General features: G+C 42.1%; 1 protein-coding gene across 1 annotated transcript in view; it reads left to right on the forward strand.

Annotated features, from left to right (window-relative positions):
- Nucleotides 1-18084, forward strand: part of HSD17B4 (hydroxysteroid 17-beta dehydrogenase 4) — a 516553-nt gene that overhangs the window by 142813 nt on the left and 355656 nt on the right. Inside the window, exon 8 of the mRNA XM_073624673.1 lies at nucleotides 17593-17780. Within this exon, the coding sequence (XP_073480774.1) occupies nucleotides 17593-17780 (188 nt within the window). The remainder of the gene's footprint in view (nucleotides 1-17592; nucleotides 17781-18084) is intronic.

Raw genomic sequence — 18084 nt, forward strand, 5'->3', positions numbered from 1 at the left:
TTGATAAAACTGGATCATAAAGTACACAGGACACTACAGCAGGAACGTACAGAATAGCTTCTGACGCGTTTCACACTTATACTAAGTGCTTACTCATAGCTGTAAAGTTATGAGTAAGCAATTAGTATAAGTGTGAAACGCGTCAACTGCTATGCTTGTACATTCCTGCTGTAGTGTCCTGTGCACTTTATGATCCAGTTTTATCAAAAAAGGCACATGTTATTTCGTCCGGTGTGCGGCCATCCAGATAATATATATACACAAACTTAATCCTAAAAACTGATTGCACTCTATAGGGGCTATGTTTTATGGATTGTAGGAGGCTGCTGGTCAATTTTGTTTTGTATCAGTAATGGAAGGCTCCTGCTATAATTGCACACACATTTTAAATGATTTTCAATAACGCACATTCTGGTGATTTTTTTTTTTTTTTTCCCCCTCAGCACATGCAGCTTGCACTCTTTGTTGTATATCATTTTTTGAAGTCACATTCAAAGATTTTGTTGCCTTTGATTATGTTCCTCAAACCGTGGTAGAAACCATTTGAGACTAAAATTAATGTGACCCTTTAGATCTGTTTACATTTCCACAACCTTACCAAGCAGTACTTTCTTAACATTAGATGAGGCTTGATAGTCAAAGGCATAACAATTGAGGGTTTCACCTTGTCTCAGCATCAGTGACCTTCATTCATTTATTAAATGAAAATTTTTGTGGTGTTGTAAAGTGAACCTATGAGTATAGAAATAAGGCAACAGTCATTTTTTTTTTTTTTTTTTTAGTTGCTGGCCCTGGGGTTGCCATCCTAATCCCAGCTTCACTATGGTTTCTCCCATTGACCTGTACATAGCTATATGACATAGTGGGATATATAGGGGTCAGCAGGAGGAACCACAGCATCCAGTGGAGACACACTGTGAGATACCTGGTGGTGTTGGAAAGTTTCAACTTCCAGAGAGCTGCAAGAGAATGAAATTTCAACACACCTGCTATAGCGCTGCCTATCCTTCTTTCTTTTTTCTTTTTTTAAACAGTAGGCTGATTCTATAAACTCACCCACCCGCCAACTGGGTCACCTTAAGGTATGTGGGCCAAATGGAAGCCATAAACTTACCACTATGGCTCACTATACACTAATAGATTATTTTTGTTCAGCCTACAGATTCCTTCATACATGCAATACAGTGTGGGTAGACAATTCCAATGCTTCATTATTCTAACAGGTGGCAGCTTTCAGAGTACCCAAACAGGGGCTGCCCCTGATTCGATGGAGCTGCTGTTTGGCCGATCGTTTTCCTATTTGGCTTTTTTCTATTTTTTAGCCGAAGGGTGTTTTCAGCTTGTTCGTTGGAAACCAGACGAAATTCGCACAAGATATGGCCAGTTTAAGCATGTTATGAACCCAATTATAAATTGTAACCTTAATCCTAATCCTAAACCTTAATCCTTAAAGTGGCCCTGTCGCTATAGTAAATATTTTGAGCCAAGGTATAACCTGTAAAAGAACTCTGTAACCTCTGCCTTTCCTTCTGCCTGCATTCTTGAATGATATTTTGGATCGGAGAAATCTTATGATGAAGTCAAAAAGGAAACTGACACTTTTGGGCAGGGGTCCTCAAACTTTTTAGACAGGGGGCCAGTTCACGGTCCCTCAGACTGTTGGGGGGGCCACACTATAGTTTAAAAAAATATGAACTAATTCCTATGCACACATCTTATTTGTAGTGCAAAAAAAAAAAAAAACAGGAAAAAAACAGTACAATATTTAAAATAAAGAACAATTTTAATCAATATGAACTTATCAGTATTTCACAGACTCCCCTCATTACAGAACCACTCCCAATCACAGACCCCCCCCCCCCCTCACCATCACAGACTCACCCCATAACAAAGCCCCCCCATGACAGATCCCCCCATCACAAAGCCCCCCAACACAAACTCCTCTCCATCACAAAGCCCCACATCACATACTTCCCCCATATCACATACTTTCCCCATATCACATACTTTCCCCATATCACATACTTTCCCCATATCACAGACTCCGCCATCACAGACTCCGCCATCACACATCCCCCCATCACACATCCCCCCATCACACATCCCCCCCCCCCCATCACAGATCTCCCCATATCACAGATCCCCCATATCATAGACTCCCCTCATCAATATTACACTGCCGCCCCTTGTATAATGTCACAGCACTCCCACTCAGCACTTACCTGTATCACGCAGGACGCGAGGCATGGTAGGTCCGGACGGAGGGCGGGACTTTGGAAGTGAGGGGCAGGTGATTGGTTCCTGGGACCGCTCCGATGCCTAGTAACCAATCACCTGCTTCTTAGCACAGAAGGTCCTTTGTCCGGGCCTGTCATGTTTCCCGTCCTGTGTGATGGAGGTAGCAGAGGGGGGGAGTGCTGCGATGTTAAAGAGGCAGTCCGCGGGCCGGATAAAAAACGCTGGAGGGCCGGATTCGGCCCGCGGGCCGTAGTTTGAGGACCCCTGCTTTTGGGTGTCCTGTTTCCTGGGTCCTATGCAGCTCTTACTGTTTCCTCTCTGACCTCCACCCTTACAGATTACAGCAATGTCGTGGTGCTCAGAGAAAAGAACAAGTGAGAGCTGCATAGGACCCAGGAGATCAACACTGCCAGAAGTCCAAACATTTAGTCCACTGAACTGGCAGCAGACTTCATGTTTACTGTATACAGATGTGTAAAAATTCTTGGGTACCCAAAAAAGAGGAGCTGTTGACCAAATAATGAAACATTGCAGACTTTATTCATAAAATGTCAGCCAACAATTTTGCGGGTTCTAGTAGGCGCTCTTCATCAAGGCTTAAAATTGCTGGTAAGGCCTCATGCACACAGGAGTAAAAAAAATACATGCTTATGCATGCAAATTTATTGCAGTGGCTAAAATACATGAATGTTCTAGCCATAGAATGAGTTTATGCTCAAGCGCTTCTAAATGCCATACACATATGAACGCGCATAAAAAGTGAAAAACCTCAAGATTAGAGGTGTTTTTTCTGACAACGTAATAGGCGGATAAATTCATATGCCCGTGTGCATAAAGCCTTAGAATCTGCATGGCAGTGTACTTTAAGGAGAAGTTCACTTTAATAAAAAGTGCACTAATCCTTTTCGCCTCCTTCCCCCTGACCTAAACTAACCCAGCCTTCCTCTATACAGATGCATACTTACCTTCTGAACTGATGGCTGTGTTTCTACCGTTATGTTAAATCTGGTGCCACAAGTTTTCGCTTTCCTGGCCACGTCTGCATTTCATATCCATGGACCTATATGGGATGGTCTCTGACCATCTTCAGCCATGGGATGCATCCCTATAGAAGCCTGTTTGGCACTAATATTCAGTTACAGCCAGGACAATGAAGACTTGCACTGCTGGATGTAAACAAACAGCAGAACTGCGGTCAACAGATTGAGGTAAGTAAGCATCTGTGGAGGGCGAGAGTGGGTGGTTGGGTCAGGAGAAAGGGGCAGAGAGGGTATTATACACTTTGTTTTAAATTGCGCTTATCCTTTAATTGTGTGAGAAATGTAAACAAAGCCTTAAAATGCCTTTTTGTCGTTTTACGATGAAAAAATCCTTCATGGTGTCTTGACTTTTGATCTTGTTCACCTGATTTTTCCTGTACCTCTAACTTCACCAGAAGCACTCCCTAGGGACTGCTTTATGTAAGACAGCTGCCAGTAAGAGCCCCTGTACACTTCAGTATGGTTAGGATCTTTACTGTGACCTTGATCTACATTTAAATCCAGAAACTCCTACTTCCATTACTAATAGTGTAAAAATTATTGGTATTGACTGATTTCTTGATTGATTATGGATGCAATTTTAAAATCTTCTCTAATTGTCTAATCCCCCCCCCCCCCCTTCTATTTTTGTAATTTTTTTTTTTTTTTTTTTAAGTGGTAGAAACAATCCCTATTCCTAACAGAATTATAAAGATTGTTAAAGGGTAACTACACTTTCGTAGGGAAAAAAAAGCAAACTAATATACAATTGCGACATAAGTCATATTGTAATTGAATGTTATTAAAAATTAGGTTTCCTGTTCAGTCTGCAGCACTGTAATGTTCTGTAAATGCAATATGGCAGCCTGGAGGTGTTCTGTACACAGAATTCCCCCCCCATAAACAATTTCCTGCTTTTGTGATTGGCTCACCAATTTTCCCAGAAGTCTGCACTAAGATACAAGTCGGATTTCAGGCATCCCCTGCAACAAAAATGTAATTTTTGAAATCATGTCTGAAGGAAAATCATGTCTGAAGGAATGCAGACCCTGTAATTTTCTTCATTGAGCCCTGCAGGTGCAGCAGCTGATTGTATCTAATGGTAGTGGTTTCATAATTATCACTTTCCACATGGACACAGACAAACGGTTATTTCTTCAGAATAGCAAAAGGTAGGAATCTGCAACAATGCTTGCTAAAATGCTTGCATTGTACATAGATCACTTAGAGAGGAATGTGTTTTTTTTTCTCAACAAAAGTGGAGTTTGTTTAATGAAGTGTCCTAAATGTTCTTTTAATGGATGTAAAATATGGATGTAAACATGGCGGTTGATTTGCTAACACTGGAGAGTACAAAATCTGGTGCAGCTGTGCATGGTAGCCAATGGACTTCTAACTAGAAAAAAAAAAACCTGCAAGACAATGGCATAATGTGCTTGTATGCATCGCATACTAGTACATTATAAAATACCTTAAAACAAAGCTCTTCCAGCAGTGCACGCTCACTGCTGAGGGCTGACATCTCCCATCCTTTCTTCCAGGATCGCCGACTCTGGCGCTATGAGTAGTTGGAGGCGCGGGAGCCCTCGGATCTGAAAGGTCCAGTGTGGTATGTCGCACCTTCAGAGCGCATACGCCGCTGACACCAGTGGCTGCATCCAAGGTAAATATCTCCTAAACAGTGCACGTTTAAGAGATATTCATTCTACCTACAGGTAAGCCTTATTATAGACAAAGCAGGGTTTACAACCGCTTTAAGCTTTGACCAAAAAAACCTGGAAGCTTGGTTTCTATGCAGAGCTGCACCAGATTTTGCACTCTCCAGTTTAGTGTTTTACTAAATCAAACCCATGGTTTTTAATAATACTTACAGATTTTGGTAACATTTAAATGATGTTACTTTAAGTTTTCAGGTAATTATTTACAAAACAACAAAATCTTAATAGATTTAAAGTTGTCTTTGAATTCATCAAATAAAATGCTAATTTAGAAAATCCTGGGTGGTATAAGAGCAAATGAATAATTTATACACACAAATTGTGGGTGTTTAATTATGCATTTTATACAGAGTCTTTGCTGTCTACTTTGGCTAATCTTTGTTTAGATTTTTATTTTTTGCTTTGACTACTGTATAACAATACAAATACTGTAGCTGATGACTTTTAACCACTTGCCGCCTGCCCACTGTCAAATGATGGAGGAGCAGTGCGGCTCTTGTTCTGGGTGGACGTCAAATGACGTTGCTGCAGAATGGTCGCTCTCGCGTGGGTGCACGGTGATCGCAGCCACGCCATGTTCCTAGGACACGGCGTGACCCGATCTCTGTAAAGAGCCAATTACGCGGCTCTTTAACCGTGTGATTGGCTGTGTCCAATCACAGCTGGTCACTTGTAAATGCGGAAGTGCCGGTAATTGGCTCTCATAGCCTCACGCTGACTGTGTGTGTGGTGAGGAGAGCCAATCAGCGGCATCTTCTCGCAGGGGACACCAAGACAGGTAATCGAGGCACTGGTAATCAGTGCCCTAATTACAGCAAAGCGCCAGCAGTGCCCATTAGTGATGCCAGTCATAGCTGCCTTTCAGTGACTGCTCATCAGTGCCACCTATCAGTGCCCATAAGTGTGGCACATTGGTACCACCTAATCAGTGCCCATAAGTGCAGCCTCATCAGCGCACATCAGTGAAGGAGAAAAATTAACTTCTTTACAAAATTTACTGACAAACTAAGGAAAGCCTTTTTTGTTTTTTTTTTCCCTTCTAAATTTTCGGGCTTTTTTAATATTATACTCAAAAAAAAAAAAAAAGTGATTAAATACCACCAATAGAAAGGTCTATTTGTGTGAAGAAAATGTTAAAAATTTCATATGGGTACAGTGTAGCATGACTGCCTAATTGTCATTCAAAGTGTGACAGTGCTGAAAGCTGAAAAATGGACTGGGCAGGAAGGGGGTGAAAGTGCCCTGTATTGAGGTAGTTAACAGACAGGAGTTCAGCTTTGTCTTCACTGGAGCCAATCCTTCTCCAGGCTTTGGTTACTTGGCACCCCCATCTTGGATGTGGGAGCCAACTGTGACTTTCTGATGTCCGTGGCCACTGTACATGTTTGAGGTGCATGGCACTTGAAGGCTGGTCCCGCAGCCTTCTGGCATGTGTGGTGTGTCCCAGGAGCTTGTGGGCAGGGGGCGAGCCAAGCTTATGTTCTTCTCATCTAGGGGAGAGGAGAAGAGTGGAACTTTCCTTAGAGTTTACCTTAATTTTAAAGTGAAACATTCTCACTTTGAACATTTAGGGCATAATGACATTGTCTATATAGAGCTGTTGCCCTGCCTCTTTATACCTAAAGCAGAACTATACTCCCCTTCTCTCCAGCGCTGTGATGTCCCGGAGCTCCTCACCGGCCACTGACATCTTCAGCCCAGTAGCTGAAGATGTCTTGGTATTGTACCCTGGCCACTTCCTTTGGCTGGGCCATAATGACGTCACTCCTGCGCATGCGCAGGAGTCCTGACATTGCCGAAATTCTTGCACTGAGCTGCCCAGCTTAGTATACAGTGAGACCCTGTCACCTATTATATGTGTATTTATTTACCTGTAAATATACATTCCAGGTGAATCATTTGTTTGAATATGGACTTGCAAGCTTGTCTTTTACCTTTTTATAGTAAGTGATGAATCAATGATTCTACCAAATTGGATGATTCTACAAATACAGTGAACTGGCAAATAAAATTTCAAAACTGAGGCATTCCAAAATCAGAAATATTGACCTACTCTGTGGGTCAGGTGGGCTTTTGGATCATGAGCATGTTAAAAAATACCGTAAATAAAAAGGGTGTGTTGGAGCAACAGAACTTCAGGTTTTTTTTTTTTTTTTTTTAAATGTTGCTCCAATACACCCTTTTTATTTTATTTATTTTCAGCATCGGTCAGGTATATTTTTGATCTTGTTCGATTGGGATCACTACCTTTCCTGCCTGTCTCAGACACAATAGGAAGTGATAAATCTCTGCAAGATGTGGAAAACCTCACTAAAGATGGATACACGCTACAGTTTTTTCTTTCGTGCAACCCTGCGGGGTTGCACTATAAAAAAACTGATAGCGCCGACCGGGAGGCGATGTTCTAACTATGCAAGGTCAGTCTTGCTATCTCAAATAAGAGTGGCACCAGACTTAGTGCAGTATAAATCATGGGTTTAATGATTAAAACAAGTAGTAACTCACAAATAGGATGACTAAAATTGGCATGGGTGATAAAATCGCCAGTCATGGAAACTCTAGAAATCATCTGGCGCCATTTTGCGGTTCACGCTGGTTACGGCCATGAACGGCTGCTTCCTGGTCCTTGGTTGTCTCTGGATCCATTGCAACATCATCTGTGCCCCAGGCTGCCACGGCTATCAGGACGATTTCTAGAGTTTCCAGGACTGGTGATTTCATCAATCGTCCTGATAGCCGTGGCAGCCTGGGGAACATATGGTGTTGCAATGGATCCAGAGACAACTAAGGACCAGGAAGCAGGAAGCCGCCAATCACGGCCGTGACCAGCGTGAACCGCAAAATGGCACCGGATGATTTCTAGAGTTTCCAGGACTGGCAATTTCATCACCCATGCCAATTTGATTCATCCTATTTGTGAGTTACTACTTGTTTTAATCATTAAACCCATGATTTATACTGCACTAAGTCTGGCGCCACTCTGCTTTTATTCTACTTACAGAATTTTCATGGTGCTAATCAAAAATTACGGACTATATGGACTACATAATTTAATATTCATTTGTGCATGTCCAAACACACATGTGTGTATCTCGGTTATTCCAGTTGCCATATATCCTTTTATCTTATCACTCAATCTAGCGTTACTGTCCACCATTTTTTTTAGTCTAGCCATCTCACCCCGCTGAGCTGTTGTGTTCTGACAGGGGGACGGCCCCCCACCAGAACACTCCAATCAGGGCTCTCTGCCATTGGCTGAGAGCCCTGATCGGGAGTCGGTCGGCTGCTGGTTTTCCAGCATGCACATCCAACAGAAGCTGGCCGAATGACCGACATACACACGGGCAGAACGTGGGCCGGTATTTTTTTGTACTGTCAAATGTCTCCCGACATTCTGCCCGTGTGTATGGGGCTTTACACAGAGTTCACCACAACTAATCTCCTTGTAGGAAGTTTTCCCCCATTTTCCTGTTACATAGTAGATGCGGTTGAAAAAAGACACAAGTCCATCAAGTCCAACCTATGTGTGTGATTATGTGTCAGTATTACATTATATATCCCTGTATGTTGCGGTCATTCAAGTGCTTATCTAATAGTTTCTTGAAGCTATCTATGCTCCCTGCTGAGACCACCGCCTGTGGAAGGGAATTCCACATCCTTGCCGCTCTTGCAGTAAAGAACCCTCTACGTAGTTTAAGGTTAAAGCTCTTTTCTTCTAATTTTAATGAGTGGCCGCGAGTCTTGTTAAACTCTCTTCTGCGAAAAAGTTTTATTTCTATTGTAGGGTCACCAGTACGGTATTTGTATATCGAAATCATATCCCCCCTGAAGCATCTCTTCTCCAGGGAGAATAAGTTTAGTGCTCGCAACCTTTCCTCATAACTAAGATCCTCCAGACCCTTTATTAGCTTTGTTGCCCTTCTTTGTACTCGCTCCATTTCCAGTACATCCTTCCTGAGGACTGGTGCCCAGAACTGGACAGCATACTCCAGGTGCGGCCGGACCAGAGTCTTGTAGAGTGGGAGAATTATCGTTTTATCTCTGGAGTTGATCCCTTTTTAATGCATGCCAATATTCTGTTTGCTTTGTTAGCAGCAGCTTGGCATTGCATGCCATTGCTGAGCCTATCACCTACTAGGACCCCCAGGTCCTTTTCCATCATAGATTCCCCCAGAGGTTCTCCCCCCAGTGTATAGATTGCGTTCATATTTTTGCCACCCAAATGCATTATTTTACATTTTTCTACATTGAACCTCATTTGCCATGTAGTTGCCCACCCCATTAATTTGTTCAGATCTTTTTGCAAGGTTTCCACATCCTGCGGAGAAGTTATTGCCCTGCTTAGCTTAGTATCGTCTGCAAATACAGAGATTGAACTGTTAATCCCATCCTCCAGGTCGTTTATGAACAAATTAAATAGGATTGGTTCCAGCACAGAACCCTGGGGAACCCCACCCCCAACCATTCCGAGTACTCCCCATTTATCACCACCCTCTGAACTCGCCCTTGTAGCCAGTTTTCAATCCATGTACTCACCCTATGGTCCATGCCAACGGACCTTATTTTGTACAGTAAACGTTTATGGGGAAGTGTGTCAAATGCTTTTGCAAAATCCAGATTCACCACGTCTACGGGCCTTCCTTTATCTAGATGGCAACTCACCTCCTCATAGAAGGTTAGTAGATTGGTTTGGCAAGAACGATTCTTCATGAATCTATGCTGATTACTGCTAATGATACCGTTCTTATTACTAAAATCTTGTATATAGTCCCTTATCATCCCCTCCAAGAGTTTACATACTATCGATGTTAGGCTAACTGGTCTGTAATTCCCCGGGGATGTATTTTGGGCCCTTTTTAAATATTGGTGCTACATTGGCTTTTCTCCAATCAGCTGGTACCATTCCAGTCAGTAGACTGTAAAAATTAGGAACAACGGTCTGGCAATCACTTGACTGAGTTCCCCAAGTACCCTCGGATGCAAGCCATCTGGTCCCGGTGATTTATTAATGTTAAGTTTCTCAAGTCTAATTTTAATTCCGTCCTCTGTTAACCATGGAGGTGCTTCCTGTGTTGTGTCATGAGGATAAACACTGCAGTTTTGGTTACTGAACCCCCCGATTCACTCGTGAAGACTGAGGAGAAGAATAAATTAAATACCTTCGCCATTTCCTCATCCTTTGTAACCAGATGTCCTTCCTCATTCTTTATGGGGCCAATATGGTCTGTCCTCCTTTTTTTTACTGTTTACATACTTAAAGAATTTCTTGGGATTTTTTTTTGCTCTCCTCCGCTATGTGTCTTTCATGTTCTATCTTAGCCGTCCTAATTGCACCCTTACATTTCTTGTTGCATTCTTTATTAAGTCTGAATGCTGATGATGATCCCTCAACCTTGTATTTTTTGAAGGCCTTCTCCTTTTGCTTTTATATGCATTTTTACATTGGAGTTAAGCCATCCAGGGCTTTTGTTTGCTCTTTTAAATTTATTACCCAATGGGATACATTGGCTAATGCCCTTATTTAATATGCTCTTAAAGCAAACCCATCTCTCCTCTGTATTCTTTGTTCCTAATATTTTATCCCAATTTATGCCTTTTAGCAAGGTTTGTAGTTTAGGGAAGTTGGCTCTTTTGATATTCAGTGTCTTTGTATTTTCTCTTTATGCTTCCTATTTGTGTGATTTATACTGAAACTAATTGACCTGTGATCGCTGTTGCCTAAATTGCCCCGTATTTCCACATCCGTGATCGGGTCTGTATTGTTGGTAATCAGTAGATCCAGTTTTATTTCTCGTTTGTGCGTCTACCATCTGACCCATAAAATTGTCCTGCAAGACATTAAGGAACTGGCGAGCCTTAAATGAATGCGCGGTTCCCTCCGCCCAGTCTATGTCTGGATAATTAAAATCCCCCATTATGATAACACTTCCCATCCTTTCTGCTAATCCAAATTGTGATAGGAGATCTGTCTCCACTTCCTCCCTCAGGTTAGGGGGCCTATAGCATACTCCCAGTATTATTTTCCCCTTAGCTTCATCCCTTTGGAGCTCTACCCATAAGGATTCCACCTCCTCCCTAGCTCCCTCAGTGATGTCATCTCTCACATTCACTTGTACATTATTCTTGATATATAGGAATACCCCTCCCCCTTTTTTACCCTCTCTATCCTTGTGGTAAAGGGTATACCCTTGAATGTTTGCCAGCCAATCATGAGAGCTGTTGAACCAGGTCTCTGAAATTCCCACAAAATCCAAATCCTCCTCGTACAACAGTATCTCTAGTTCACCCATCTTGTCCGCCATGCTCCTGGCATTGGTGAACATGCCACATAGTTTAGACCGGTCGCATATTGTCCTTGTATTGGGTGTTTCGAGATTGCAACTAGGACTTGCTACTATACTTACTTTTTTGTTACTTACGTGTTTGTACTTTGGTTAACCTACCACTAATGCCCCCAATACTACCCTCTGGAATATCTTCTGCGCTGACTATCTCTACCTCTGGACCCTACCCCCCATCGCCTAGTTTAAAATCCCCTCTAACTTTTTGGCCATCTTCATTCCCAGCAGATCTGCACCCTCCTCATTTAGGTGCAGTACGTCCCTTCTATATTACCGGTTATCGACTGAGTAGTCGGCCCAGTCCTCCAGGAACCCAAACCCCTCATTACTACACCAGCTCTTCAGCCACTTGTTTACTTCCCTAATCTCCCTCTGCCTTTCTGGTGTGGCTCAATGTACCGGTAGTATTCCTGAGAATACTACCTTGGAGGTCCCTTTCCTCAATTTAGCTCCTAAGTCCCTAAAATCATTCTTTGGGACACTCCATCTGCCTCTGACTTTGTCATTGGTACCAACGTGCACCATGACAGCTGGGTCTTCCCCAGCCCCTCCCAGTAATCTGTCCACAAGATCCGTGATGTGCCGAACCCGAGCGCCCGGTAGACAACATACTGTTCGGCGCTTCAGGTCTTGGTTACAGATTGCCCTCTCTCTCCTTCTAAGAATTGAGTCCCCTACCACCAGAATCTGTCTTTCCTTTCCCTTCGCTGCCCCCCCACTCTCACTGGAGAAGTTCTTCCCCCGGCAGCTAGGAGAGTCCCTCAGCTCCAGCAGTGCTGGTCCCTCACTGGTTTCACCAATGTCACTCAATGGAGCGTACTTATTGGGATGCTCCAGTCCTGGATCGGCCTCCCTGGCACTTCCCCCTTCTACCCTTCCTGACTGTCACCCATCTACTCTTTGCTAGTGCCTGCACCTCTTTGTCTCCACCCGCCTCTGTGCTGGCCCCTGCCGTGTACGTTCCTGGCTCTCCTTTAGTATGGAGGGACTTCTCAGTGCTGACAGTTGCTTCCCCAGATTCAGAACCTGGGCTTCCAGGGAAACAATGTGCTTACATTTTGCACAGCAGTATTCGCCCTCGATCGGATGATCAAGGAATGCATACATGCAGCAAGATGTAAAAAGAGTCTCCTCTCCACGCCCGCCGGGCATCGTACCTATTAAATTCAGTGAGGACTGGGGATTATACCCTGTCCAAATTACCTAACAGCTAGCTTCCTGGCACTAATACTCAAGACAATACACAGGTACACAACAAGACAAAACACAGGTACTCACAGACCTACGTGCACTCGCAATACACAAGTATACAGTACACAATACACAAGTACTAACGATCCACACACACTACTCAGACAACACTCAGGTACTCACACTACACAGGTACTATGACCCCTGTTATAACCTCCTGTTTTAAACTCTGGTTTTAACTCACCACTTAGACCAGTTCCACCTGGACAGAGTTCCAGCAGGCTCAATATGAATTCTACACAAGGTTATATAGGCCTCAAGCACCTGTGAGCAATTAACCACTCCCCTTAATTAGTAGTCTGAAGGAACCAAAGAAAAAAAAAAAGCTGTTTAAAAAGTGACAGAAAAAGGTGATTGAAAAGCTACGAGGAAAAGCCCCAAAAATGCAACCCAGCAATCAAAAAGCAAGACTTGTTCACTCTCCACTCAAGGTCCCCCCTCTGGTTTTAACTCACCACTTAGACCAGTTCCACTTGGACTGAGTTTCAACAGCCTCACAATGAGCAGGCTCAGTATGAGTCCTACACAAAGTTATATAGGCCTCAAGCACCTGTGAGCAATTAACCACTCCCCTTAATTGGTAGTCTGAAGGAACCCCCAAAAAAAACTATTTAAAAAGTGACAGAAAAAGGTGATTGAAAAGCTAAACGAAAAAGCCCCAAAAATGCAACCCAGCAATCAAAAAGCAAGACTTTTTCACTCTCCACTCAAGGTCCCCCCTCTGGTTTTAACTCGCCACTTAGACCAGTTCCACTTGGACTGAGTTTCAACAGCCTCACAATGAGCAGGCTCAGTATGAGTCCTACACAAAGTTATATAGGCCTCAAGCACCTGTGAGCAATTAACCACTCCCCTTAATTGGTAGTCTGAAGGAACCCCCAAAAAAAACTATTTAAAAAGTGACAGAAAAAGGTGATTGAAAAACTAAACGAAAAAGCCCCAAAAATGCAACCCAGCAATCAAAAAGCAAGACTTTTTCACTCTCCACTCAAGGTCCCCCTCTCTGGTTTTAACTCACCACTTAGACCAGTTCCACTTGGACTGAGTTCCAACAGCCTCACAATGAGCAGCACTGTTCTGATGACCACTCATACATTTTTATATTCCTTTATGACAATAGTTACCATGACAACCTAACAGAATTGCTTACCCTTTCCTACTTTATCCAAAACCAAAAGGAAACCTTTTTGGATTTAGATACGCTTTTTAGGGCTAACCTTTTGGACATTCATAAATACTTAAAAGTAAAAAAAAAAAGGTCTGCGTGTTGGCAGAGACCACAGGATGCCTTTCTTTTTCTGTTTATTGGCCAGAAGAAGGTATTAACAGACTTTCTGACCTGATTTCAAGGCAATTTCTGGCCAAATATTAACCCTCTCCTAACTTCTACCCTCTCTAACCTATCCTGCACATTTTTTTCCTTTTGTTAAAGTGGAACTTTAGTCAGAAAATTAAGTCCTGCTAGATCACTTCAGGCTGGCCCCTTTTGCAGGTATGGCATTAAAAACTGTTTAGAACCCAGTAATACATTGTCTTACCCTGCTCTGCACATGCTCATTTGTGCTCTATTTTTGGCATTGTGCCTGATTTACTGACAGCCTAGAGGAGGGGTCTCAAACTCGCACTACGAGTCCCATGAGGCATGGCAAGGTTGACAGTTACAAGCATTACTCCCACAGGCAGAGAAGTGATGGGATTTGTAGTTCTGCAACAGCTGGAGGGCCACCAGTTTTAAGACCCCTGGCCTAGAGATTTACTGCTGTTCAGGGGCTCCGAGCTTCAGCAAAATGGCAGCCTCCAGCAAGAAGAAACCTGAGCCATGATGGAGGCAATTTACAGCGCACACACATTTTGGGAGCACGATTTAGACCCCATACACACTTTTAGATTTTCTGCAGATTTTTGTCTTCAGATTTACCAAAACCATATAATATGAGGTCAAACTTTAAGAGTTTCAATTTGTATGCACTCAGGCAGGCCCTTGCACTACATGGTTTTGGTAAATCTGAAGACCAATATCTGCAGAAAATCTAATGGTGTGTATAGGGCCTAATATTGTGACATGTATGTTTCTTGATAAAGAACATTGTTTATCAAGTTTTTATGGGTAAAGTTCCGCTTTAAGATCTTTATAAGCAAATATTATTGCTTTCTGAGCAAAAGGAACTCGCCTGAGTCTGTTGTCCAAACTGGTCCTTGACAGTTCTCGCTCACTATTGTTTCTTCTTCTGGGGCTCAGTCTAGCCAGCTATCATTACCCTGTTCAGCGAGTGTATCCTTTTTGGCCGCAGTGGTATTGTCATTGTTTTCTTTATCTTGCTAATTAAAGACTTTTACAGTTTCAAAATGGCTGATGGGCTCATATTCATGTCCAAATTGGGATGTCAGTGCCATATCTGGCATCTTCTCCTCTCTTCTAGATTACTGTAAGACCCCTGAAACCCACAGTGCTTTAGTATATAACTGTCAACTTTCTCTGGGAAAGGTAACACCTGGCTCTGGCATCTTTTGAACCTCATTGTTGGTAACTCGTGATGGTTTAGAAGAGAGGAGCAGGAAGCTGTGGGAAACAAGCCAAGTTTCAGGGTATGGAGGCCCTCTAGAGGAGAATAGAAGCTGTGTGCTTAGGCCTTCTGTTATATCAATCTTGGCAGCAGATAAACTTTATATAATGTTAATATTGCTAAATTATAAGATTGTTTCCCAGGCTTTGTATGATCATAGGGCTGAATTCCAAAATGCATGGGGAGATGAACTCCATACTGACTTGCATGGTTCACTGTATTTTAGATATGATGAGTGGTTGACTCCTCTTATTAAAAAAAAAAAAAAAAAAAAAAAAATATTTTAGTTTTGTAGATGTTTTCATGTAGCTTCTGCTACAGCACTTTAATAACTTATAATAAAACACTGATGGCACGTCAACAGCTGTTATACCAACTGGGCTTTGAAAGAAGTACATATGCATCTTCCAACAGCTGCTCAGAGTTGGAGTTGGATTTAATCCAGCCGCTTTGAACTATTGCTGACCCTCTATACTGTTTTCCCTAAAGCCCTGGATGGATTTCACATCAATTTAAGTATTTTCAAAATATTTTGATTTTGTTTGGTTTGTGGCACATTCTTGATTAGACATGAAGTTCAATTACTTGTCGCGTTTTTGTTCGGGATGTTTTCTGGTAATTATAGTCATGTTGTCTGTTACGATCTATGTATCGGGCCAATATGTGTTTTGGATTTTGTTGTTGAAAATTGTATTTCTTATTTTTCTCTGTTAATATCTTAATTGTGTTGTGGATTACTGAAATAATGAATTTTAAGCAATTTGCCATGTGAATAAGGAATGATAGAATAGAGTGTAGTGTGTGTGCTGTATACGTGATTCGATTGGTTTGGTGCTTACAGGAGGATCTTTGTAGGTTGGTCATTTATTTATTACAGGCATTTATATAGCGCTGAGAATTTCCGTAGTGCTTTACATATTGTAAATTCACATTAGTCCCTGCCCTTAAGGAGTTTACAATCCAAGGTCTCTGATTTACATGCATGCATACAAATACTAGGGCTGGTTTGGACAGGAGCCAATTAAAGTGGTTGTAAATCTGAGTCACTGAATCTGAGCAAAGCACATATATCTGTAGTGTTTACTTATCTCTCTCCAAAGCTCTAAATGTCATTTCTCTCTAGTGCTTCCTTCCTCTGTTCTCAGCATGAGTCAATTCTAAGGCGGGGGGAGAGCTCAGAATGTAGCTTGTCTATTCAGAGCACAGTTCTTCTGCTGTGTAAAGGGGGTGTGTTCCTTAACTCCAATCAGCTCTTACACATACTGTAACTGCAGTCTCTCTGCCCCTCCTCTGTGCTGCTGACAGATGAAGAAAGATTTTTAACATAAGCCCTTCTGAAGGGGTGTAGAGAGGAGAAGACTGCAGATAAACAAGTAAAACTTATGTAGGAGGGTTTGTTTCATCTTATATCATGAAAGGGTTTACATCCAATTTAACCTACCAGCATGTGTTTGGAAGGTTGGAGGAAACTCTCACAAGCACAGGAAGCACATTGAAACTCTATGCCGGTAATGTCCTGGTTTGGAGGACCCCAGTGCTCCAAGGCAGGTTTACTAACCACTGAGTTAGCTAGTTTTATCAGTCAGCTTACTTTTTTTGTTTCTTAGCTTGGTGTTGTATTATAAAAGTTTATTCGAATTATTATTCAGATGGTGCTCCCTCGTGTGGTTATCGCAGCCACTGGTAATAGTAAAAAGAGACAACCATCCCCCCTAAAAAAAAAAAAAAAAAAAAAAGCTTCCAGCATTACTTACTAATGAGATTTCTCTTGCTCCATCTTCTTTTCCTGCTTCAACAAGCAAATGCACTTACCAGATGGTGTAGGCCTAATATGAATTTGGAATGTCAGTTCTTGCTCAAACTCACTTGATCTCATTTAATCTTCATATGTAGTGCCAAGTGAACAGATTCTTTGGGTGTCGGGAGTTTTGTTTTTTCTTTTGGTTGTTGCACTTGCAAGTTGATGGTTAGAGCATACAAGCAAAACAAGTTTCTTCTTGGCAGATTCAGAGCCCTGACCAAGTGCCAGGGTTGAGGTTTAACGCTTCATAAAGTTTTTGTTTCCGATACTCTTTCAGCATTGGTATTAGTGCTACACCACAGTCCTCTGAAATGATGATGCAGTGAAAATTACAGTCGCATTCCCAAATGAAGGAACGTTTTAATGTGTTCACTTAGGTCAGTTGCCAGACCGGTGGAAATCCAGGGGCACTATTGAGGCTGGAAACTCACCCTTTTAATGTACCCTGTCCTTTCATGTGCCTATTTAAATGTTTATTGTGAAATATAAAAAATAAAGTAGAAACACAGTTTGGGTGTTTGCTGCATGTTGTATTTTTTGCATAGAAATGCTTCTCCAATATGCTAACCCAAAGCTGACCAAAAGAATACCTGCTCTACAAAACGAAAACACTTTTTTTTTGTTTTTTTGTTAATGCATTTTATGTTTTTACATTTTTAGGATAATCATGACCTCATCAGCAGCTGGAATTTATGGAAATTTTGGCCAAGCTAACTACAGTGCTGCTAAACTTGGGTTGGTGGGTCTTTCCAACACCCTGGCTCTTGAAGGGGTGAAGTACAACGTCCGTTGTAATGCAATTGCACCCACTGCCGGTTCACGACTCACTGAGACTGTCATGCCACAAGGTAATCATGTCAAATCATGTAGAAATCACTTGCCTTGTATTGACATTCGCTAACGTTATCTGTAGAGTGATCTAAATGTCATGCTTTTGTATGAAACCTAGCATACATTACATGCAAATTTTAGTACAGTAAAACCTTGGTTTGAGAGAAACTTTGAGAGCGTTTTGCAAGACAAGCTAAATTTTGACTTGATAAACAAGCGATGTCTTCATATACAAGTATCGTCATGTCACAACTGAGTATAAAAAAGAAGAGGCGCTTCTAAGTGGAGCATTATGCTTACATTTAATGAAGGTACAACGTT

Source organism: Aquarana catesbeiana, linkage group LG01, assembly GCF_042186555.1.
Source record: "Aquarana catesbeiana isolate 2022-GZ linkage group LG01, ASM4218655v1, whole genome shotgun sequence".
NCBI classification, from domain to species: Eukaryota; Metazoa; Chordata; class Amphibia; order Anura; family Ranidae; genus Aquarana; species Aquarana catesbeiana.